The 9,514-nt window shown below is 37.5% G+C and overlaps 1 protein-coding gene and 1 pseudogene across 1 annotated transcript in view; both read left to right on the top strand.

Annotated features, from left to right (window-relative positions):
• PSMD1 (proteasome 26S subunit, non-ATPase 1) overlaps positions 1 to 9,514 on the top strand; it is a 116,752-nt gene that overhangs the window by 70,449 nt on the left and 36,789 nt on the right. Inside the window, exon 17 of the mRNA XM_017529044.2 lies at positions 8,030 to 8,144. Coding sequence (XP_017384533.1) covers positions 8,030 to 8,144 — 115 coding nt within the window. The remainder of the gene's footprint in view (positions 1 to 8,029; positions 8,145 to 9,514) is intronic.
• Positions 3,326 to 3,478, top strand: LOC119471344 (annotated as a pseudogene).

Below are 9,514 nucleotides of genomic sequence, written 5' to 3'. Positions count from 1 at the left end.
GAGACGGAGTTTCACTCTTGTTACCCAGGCTGGAGTGCAATGGCGCGATCTCGGCTCACCGCAACCTCCGCCTCCCGGGTTCAGGCAATTCTCCTGCCCCAGCCTCCTGAGTCGCTGGGATTACAGGCACACGCCACCATGCCCAGCTAATTTTTTGTATTTTTAGTAGAGACGGGGTTTCACCATGTTGACCAGGATGGTCTCGATCTCTTGACCTCGTGGTTCATCCGCCTCGGCCTCCCACAGTGCTGGGATTACAGGCCTGAGCCACCGTGCCCAGCCTAAATATTTTGTTTTTTGAGCCAGGGTATCACTCTGTTGCCCAGGCTGTAGTACAGTGGTATGATCTCGGTTCACTGCAGCCTCAACCTCCTGGGCTCAAGTGATCCTCCTGAGTAGCTGGGACTACAGGCATGCACCTCCATCCCTGGCTAATTTTTTTTATTTTTTGTAGAGAGGGGGTTTCGAGGTGGTGCCCAGGCTGGTCTTGAATTCCAGGGCTCAAGCAGTCCTCCTGCCTTGACGTCCCAAAGTACTGGGATTATAGGTGTGAGCCACCTCGCTTGGCCAGTTTTCTATATGTGTTTATGGAGATATAGAAATAAGCTTTATTGCTGATCGAGGATTAGTCATTTAAATACTTTATTATAAATGCTGATTCAAGGTGTTATAACAAACTAGAGGGATTATTTCATGATGTTATCTAGGAGGTAAATGTTTATACTGAAGAAAAATTTAGGGAGTGTCAGAATTATTGAAAATAACTGAAAGAAAGACTAATGGACTGTTATTAAAGACTTAATATATTTTCTTTTAACCTGTAGGTTCTCTGTCCATCTCTTGCCTTGCCCTCTTTTTCTTTCTTTTCTTTCTCCTTACAGTTTATTTGTTGAAGAAACAGGTTGTTACTTCTGTTTTGTTTCCCATGGTATGAATTTTGCTGATTGCATCTTTATGTGTAGTTTAATGTGTTGTTTGGTCCTTCATGTTTCCTATAAATTGATAATTGACTCTAGAAGTTTGATCACATTCAGATTTTTTTTTTAGAATGGGGCGGGTGGTACACATAATTATTTCCATTTTCATGGATGTTACCGGTCATTGATAATCATGCTGCAATCTGTTAGTTCATTATATGTTACAAAATGGTGATAGAATTGTATTATTTATTTATTAACTGTTCCTTTAAAAGTTTATATCATATATCTCTCTATGTGTTATATAAAGATTAATGTGCAGGAGTTTTGCTTTCAGTGAATGTTTGCATTCCATTCATTACTTAGAAAGTTTTTTTGTCCTTTTAGAGTTGCCTGCTGAAACATTAAAGTAAACATATAAGAATATTATGGTTTTACTGTACTCTTGAAAAGATTGAATGTCTAAACTAATTTAATAAAGAATCATTCCTTAACACTTGTTTTTTCTAAAGAATGTGTCAGAGTTGGAACTGTTGTTGGATTGAGACACTGTCAGGTTTTTTTATATGCTTTTGAGTTTATAGCCTTCACAGTCTATTTCAGTCTTTATTGCAATCAGCTAGGTAAAGTTCTGCATTAGGCTCCTAGTATTTATGTTCTCAGGCAAATTTTTTCTAAACCTCATGAAGTTGTTAGTGCCTTTTAGGAAACAAAACTTAAGTCTAACTTCTATCCCCTTTCAGAAGACTTTTCTACTAAAGAAAAGAACTTGAGTTTTGTGGTTGGTTTAAGAATAGTATATATGATATCTTTTATTTACTTTAAAGTATAATATTTTTTATAACAAGTAAAATACCACAAAATAAATGAAATGTGAAGACAGATTTTAAGATAAGCTCTTTCCTGTGAGTCAGTTTTCCCTGGAATATCCTGCCCTTGCAGCCACGGGGCAAGTTGATAAGTATTCTGCATGCCTTTAGTTCCCCAGCAGGTTGATAAGGAAATTCTGGAGGTCTGAACCCTAAATATAACCAGCTTTCTAGGTTTAATATTCAGCTTGTTTTATATAATAAACCCTTGACATCAAATATTAGTATCCAGATTTCTGGTTCTGATCCAAAGCCAATTTCTGGTTATGCATCCAGATTTCAGTGATGATAGTTTAGTATTTTACTTTACAATTCTACCAACTCTCCCCAACATACAGAAGGAGGAACAGGTATTGTTTTATGGATAAGGCAATTAAGGCTTAGAGAAATTTAGTAATTGTCACCCTGCTAATAAATTGCAGCAATAGAATTGGAATCCAGGTCTTTCTGATTCTAAGCCTTTGTTCTCCCTACCACAACAAATTGAAGAGAGGACAAGAAAAGAGGTCATGCAAGGAATCATTGTATTTTTCCAGTGAGAGATGATCAGGGACTGAAACAAGGCAATTGGAAACAGAAATAAGATTTAAGGGTTTCTGTTGACTTGATGGCAGATTATATGTGGAGAGTGAGGGAATAGAATTATTAAAGGTATGAGTTTCCTAGGTATGTCATTGAATGGTCATGGTGGGAAAAGAAGCAACTTAAAGAGGGATTCCCTTTTTTATTCCTTTCTTTGTGGGGTTTGTTTGTTTGTTTCTGAGACAGAGTCTCGCTTTGTCACCAGGCTGGAGTGCAGTGGCACAATCTCAGCTCACTGCAACCTCTGCCTCCCAGGTTCAAGTGATTCTCCTGCCTCAGCCTTCCGAGTAGCTGGGACTGCAGGCATGTACCATCACACTCAGCTATTTTTTTTTTTTTTAAATAGAGACAGGGTTTCACCGTGTTGGCCAGGATGATTTTGATCTCTTGACCTCATGATCCACCCGCCTCGGCCTCCCAAAGTGCTGGGATTACAGGCGTGAGCCACTGCACCCATCCTCTGTGTGTTTTTATATGTTGATTGAGGTGTTTGTGGTATGTTTTGAAAAGATATCCAGTAGGCACTTAGAATTTCAGGTTACTACTCAGATTATTTGAAATCTGTTGTTAGAGAGTACAAGGGAGTTAAATAGGGACAGATACATTCCTTTTTTGAGACCGTGTCTCACTCTGTCGCCCAGGCTGAAATGCAGTGGCATGAACATAGCTCACTGCAACCTCCACCTTCTGGACTCACACCCACCTCAGCCTCCTCAGCTGCTGAAACCACAGACATGTGCAACCACACTTGGCTAGTTTTTGTAGAGACGGTGTTTCACTATGTTAGCCAGGCTGGTTTCAAACTTCTGGACTCAAGCGACAGGGACTGTTAAATTCTTAATTCATGTGTATTGAGTTAATCCTCTAACACCGTGGCACTTACCTAATGAAAATTATAAATTCATAGTTCTACTAAGGGACTGTCCTGAGGCTTATAGCCCCAAAAATTCCTTTTGAATACTTACATAGCATTATGGGCACATAGGTAGTTTTCACAGGGCACAATTTGTCCATTGCATTGAATGTACTGACCTCCTTGATGTGTCTAAATGTGGAAAATTTGATTGCATAATTTATGGTATTGGGGGACTGCATTCAGGTAGTTCCCTGGGAGGGGAGGGGAGTTCCCTCTATGATAGCCCCGTTTAGAGTAGTTTTTCTGCCTATCTATGTATATTGCTGTGTTTTTCCTCCTTTAGTAAAGATGGATTAGAGGGGGGAAAGAAAGACACCACATTCTTGAAAGCATTTTGATTTATTAATGATTTAATGTTGAGGTTGCACAAAATATTCAATAAAGAAACAGTATTTAAAAGCCAGTGTGTTGAAAGAAAGGAATTCATATGTGCAGTTAATGGTCCAGTGATATGGCAGTGACTTATGCATATGCCCTTATTCAGTTTCTGCTCTGTGAAAGGTTTGAACAAATAGTAACATTGGCAAGATGACTGTTAGCTACAAGCCAAGAAATTCTATTGAAACAACAAATTATAATGTAGTTACCTTAATTGGTATGTGTTTCATTTTTTAAAGCAGAAAATTACAGCTCTTTTTTTGTTTTTCATTAAAAACTGAATTACATACTTTGGATTAAAGCAGTGTTTTTACTTACTGCTGCCTATTATCATATACCTTATGATGAACCACAAGTGTCATAATACTAAAGAGCAACAAAGTTGTTTGTTTATTTTCTTTACATGGTAATTATATAAACTAGATTTTAAAACCTTGGGAGGTATTCCCTCATTTTACATTTAAAGGTTTGACTCCCAAAATTATGTGTTATCTGTGCGTTTGGAGGGCAGGAGGAAGGAGACTCTGATCCAAAAAAGATTTAGAGCCACTGTATCAGACAATTGGCAGATAGTCACATAACTAAGTCTTGAGGGAACCTAAACCAAGACCCAGTTTTTCTAAATGTTTGTTATTGTCTAAACCTACTGTGTCATGTATAGTAAGCACTCAATAAATATGACTGACTAGACCCAGCCACCAGGTCTTAAGAAAGATAGAGCGAATTCTTCAGAAAGCTCTGATTCCTGCGATGTGCCTAAGTGGTTATTATGCTGGTAGTCCTGATTTTTTATTTCTAGTATTATCTTTGTTATTCCTCTATACAAAATCAGTATGGCTCTTCTACCTGCTTTTCCTCAAGCTTGTTTCTAACATTCCAGTATTCATTCCTTTGCCCACAACATTTATCCCTTTGCTCTCAGAATCGTGCCCATTCAAGACTCAATTAGCTTCAGAAAGTGATACTCACAGGTATGTCAATTTTCCCTGGTTTTGATTATCTTGCTGAATTTTAAATTTAAGCGAGAAAGAAAAAGTATATTTTCTAGTGCTTAACCATTAGGCCTTGAACTTAGAATATACTTGTTGTCTAAGTCCCTAAATATAAATTTAGTTTAACTCTTTGTCTCTCATTAAGTAATAAAAATTATTTTACCTATAGTACTTGGCACTAATAAGTCATGGGAGCTAGAAAAATATAGTCTCAGCCTTTGTGCAGTCTAGAGTGATTTTATTGGTAATTAATTACATGGCAAAACATTTCGGCGAGTTTGTTAGACAATTTGGGTGTCAAATTATGGAAAGAGCTTCAAGTTCTTAGCCTCATAGGAGTGAAAGTAAAAGTTAAATGTTGGTAGTTTCAACTACAAATTGTAGAATAACTTCAAAAACCTCTTTATCACCATATTTAATATCACTATAAATTTTATTTTTATTTCATTGGAATGTTACTCATTGAAGAAAAGTTGTCCTATAATAATAGGCATTGATTTAGACCTATAATAATTGTTCATTTTTAAATGCTGTCTAATTGTAAAGTTGGAATAGACTTACAGAACTTCTAGTCCCATTCTTCCTCTTTTCAGATGAGGAAAGGATCCTGGAATGTTTGGTTAATTGAACATTGTCTAAATTGGCCCAACTATTTAGAGACAGAACAGGAACTAGAATATGAGTTTCAGACTTCATAGTTTCCTCTTATATAACTTATTGTTATTTTTCTCAGTATATATTAACTGATAGCATATATGTTATTACTGTATTTTCAGTTATTTGCTCATCTGGTTTTTGTTATTCCTGAAAAATAGTCAAGAAAAATCTATCTCTAATTATAAAGGAAAAAACCTAAGTGATTTGCCTAATGTCACATAACTAACAAATTAGCAAAACTAGAACTAGAACCCAGATCTTCCATTTTCTAGTACATTGCTTTTTTAACAACACTATACTGTTTTTCCATATTGTTTCTAATAATACTAGTGACGATTAGTATTTTTTCCAAATTATTCATACAAGGAGGTTTAGGCAAACTGAGAACATTTTCAAGAAAGAGTGATGGACTCTATCGTAGGGAAAAATAATCTAACCTTCCCTTCTGCAAAATTTCACTTTAACAGATACAGTTTTCATAAGCTTCATTCTATTCCATTTGAAATTTGAATTTACCACTTTCCAGAGTTTGAAACTAAAGGGCACTTCCAACATAGAATTATAGGTTTGAGTTGGTTTGTGGTAATAACTGCTTTCATTCATAACAGGATAGTCTTTTTTTAAATGCCTTTTTAATAAATAAATGTTTTAATTAAATGTCTGAAAAACCTAAAATGTCAACTAATTAAATGCAAATCAGCTTCTATACAGTTATATGTAAGTCATATTTAGTGCGGGATTTCAGTTCACTTATTATTTTTAAAAGACAGTAGGGTAGGACCTCTAAACTCAGTGCCTAGGCCCTAGGGACTGTGAAGGTCTTGAAACAGCCTTTCTGGAGAAGTTGGAAATTTGGGTTTTAATGGGAAATATTCCCAATGTTTTAATGTGAAATATACCCAATGTTGACAACTTATTTTGAATTTTTTTTAAGTATGTAGGCCAAATAAATTCTGCTACAGGCAGGATTGTCCTTGAGCCAATAGAGTATGAATTTTACTTTATTGGTTTGAACTACTGAAATCGCTTTTTGCTGGTTTTTCCACCTGCATGCTTTTAACCTGTCTTGTTCACAGGTATCTCCTTAATCTTTCTAAATCATCATTCCATTTATCTGCAAAATAAAATGTAAATTGCTAAACCTGACAGTCAAGACACTATCACTTTGCTCTTAATTGCCTTTCCACTTTTATTTTCTATGACATGTGCTACAGAGACACTGACTGTATTCAAATTAGACAAGCCAGGTGAATTCCAATCTCTAGACCTTTGTGGACTTGCCTTCTTTACCCTAATGCCTATATTCTTCTTCATCATTTGTCCAGTTCTTCCAATACATTGAAACTCACTTGATGTCTGCATTCTCTATGAATTCGTCTCCTGACCACTGTTACCTCTTTCTGTGGTAATTTTTGTCCTTAGCATTTATTTGGTATTTAGTAGGTGGTTTATGCCACTTCGCCATTTTAATACATATTTCTTTTTTCTTTCCTTTTTTTTTTTTTGAGATGGAGTTTCGCTCTTGTTACCCAGGCTGGAGTTCAGTGGTGCGATGTCGGCTCACTGCAACCTCCGCCTCCCACGTTCAAGTGATTCTCCCGCCTCAGCCTCCTGAGTAGCTGAGATTACAGGCATGCACCACCACGCCCAGCTAATTTTTGTATTTTTAGTAGAGAGGGGGTTTCATCATGTTGGCCCGCTGGTCTTAAACCCCTGACCTCAAGTGATCTGCCCCACCTCGGTCTCCCAAAGTGCTAGGATTACAGATGTGAGCCACCACGCCCACCTTTAATGCACATTCTGTGTGTGTTGGTTTTGTCTCAGTAAATGCTTAATGACAGTGAAAAATCTAGAACTGTATATGCTGCTTCGAAGTCTAGCAAAGAGCCTAGTTTCTTTTTTCTTCCTTTTTAAATTTCAACTTTTATCTTAGATTCAGGGGATACATGTACAGGTTTGTTACATGGGTATATGGTGTAATGCTCAAGTTTGTGGGACAATTGATACCGTCACCCAAGCATTAAGCATAGTACCCAATAGTTTTTCAACCCAGGCACCCTTCCCTCCTCCCTCCAGTTCCCAGTGTTTTTTGTTGCCTTCTTTATATCCATGAATACCTAGTGTTTAGCTCTCACTTACAAGTGAGAACATGCAGTATTTGGTTTTCTGTTCCTGCCTTAATTCACTTAGGATAATGGCCTCCAGCTGCATCCATGTTGCTGCAAAAAAACATGATTTCATTCTTTATGGCTGCAAAAAAAAAAATCTTTTTAAAGTAATACTGGGGGATTTAAATCTTTCATGTAACTTAGGAAATATCCAGTAGTCTTTATAAATGACCTTTGTCTTCTGGAACAAAATGCAAAGTGACCAAGAAATAGCAAAATAGATGTAGAGCAGTGTGCTGCCCCCCACATGGCCGTCCCCTGCTATGGAGGAGGCACCAGAGAATAACTGGAATCCAGACCTGTTGTTGAGGACTCACTTGTACTCAGAGAGGAGTCCTTTTTCTGTACATGTATTCTCTGAATATTGAAGATCAGATTTCTTCTGTCAATAATTAGAACTCTGTGAAAGATTTTTAATTCTGCAATTTATGTTTTAAATGCTCATTGTTTCCTGTAACTTTTTCAAAAACAATAACTTGTTTAAAACTCTTCTGTCTTAACTTAAAATATGTTACCTATAACACTGGCTTCACTTTCTGTTTTTTATCAGGACCCCTGAACAGTGCCCAAGTGTTGTCTCTTTGTTGTCAGAGAGTTACAACCCTCATGTGCGCTATGGAGCTGCAATGGCCTTGGGGATCTGCTGTGCTGGTACAGGAAACAAGGTAAAGCCCAAAGCCAATGGGGTCAGTTCTTTCTTGGCGCCAGACTGTTTTTCCTCGCCAAAGAGTTTATGTAACAACTATAAAAATACAAGTGCAGTATGATCTGTAAGACTGAACATGCCATACAAAGCTTCCCAGTACTCCCTCATTCTGCATTGCTGGATTGCCCAAAGCTGCTTAAGAATAAATCATCAGATTACATGGATAGCTGTAGCTGAAACAATGCTTTTGAGTTTTTTTTTTAAATCATTGATTTCTGGGGGGTTTTTTTATTGTTGTTTTTAAGGTGGAGTTTTGCTCTTGTCACACAGGTTGGAGTGCAGTGGTGCAGTCTCACCATGTTGGCCAGGCTGGTCTTGAACCCCTGACCTCAGGTGATCCACATGCCTCAGCCTCCCAAAGCATTGGGATTACAGGCATGAGCCACTGCTCCTATCCATTTTTTTTTTTTTCTTTCTTTGTTTGTTTGAGTCTTGCCCTGTTGCTTGGGCCAAAGCACAGTGGCAGGAACACTGGCCACTGCAGCCTCAAACTCCTGGGCTCAAGTGATGTTCTGACCTCAGCCCACTGAGCAGCTGGGACTACAGGCACATGCCAACACACTCGACTAATTTTTATTTTTCGTAGAGAAGGGAAGGGGTCTCACTATGTTGCCCAGGCTGGTCTCAAACTCTTGGGATCAGGCGATCCTCCTGCCTCAGCCTCCCAAAGTGCTGAGATTACCGGCATGAGCCACTGCACCTGGCCCATTGATTTCTTTAAAAGAATAAAAAGAAAAACAAAACATAAAGAAAATAAAGTAGTTTTTGTTATTGTTGTTGTTAAAGAACTATTTAGGTTATTTTATATGATTATTTTATATGTTTAATTTTTTTTTTATGTTTAATTTTTATAATTAGTATTCTGAAAAACAAGTTTCTCTTCTGAAGCCCTGAAAATCAGCTGATTTGATAACATTTCTGTTTTAAGCAAATCTCTGATGTGCTATTTACCTATTTTCTCATATCTAACCTTAATAGGTAAGCTGGTATTTGTTAAGCCCTCAAATGTTACAAAAAAGCTGAATAAGGCAAGATGATGATTAGAAAACATAATTCATCATGAGATTCATAAAGAAATGTGCTATTGTTTAAATAACAAGTATTCATAATTCACAGCAATGACATATTCATGACCCTTTGCCTCTCATAGCACATATGCAGAAATCTTGGCCACATCCCAGAAGTGGACCTTTTAACAGTGTATGTGCATAAGACTGAGAGCATGACTATGCTCCGAGTGCCATGGCCGGGCAAGGTGACTCACGCCTGTAATTCTAGCACTTATCACACCACTGCACTCCAGACTGTGCAACAAGAGCGAAACTACAT

Source organism: Cebus imitator, unplaced genomic scaffold, assembly GCF_001604975.1.
Source record: "Cebus imitator isolate Cc_AM_T3 unplaced genomic scaffold, Cebus_imitator-1.0 Scaffold57, whole genome shotgun sequence".
Lineage (NCBI taxonomy): Eukaryota > Metazoa > Chordata > Mammalia > Primates > Cebidae > Cebus > Cebus imitator.
The sequence above is the reverse complement of the archived record's forward strand: the minus strand, read 5'-3'. Positions and strand labels throughout refer to the sequence as shown.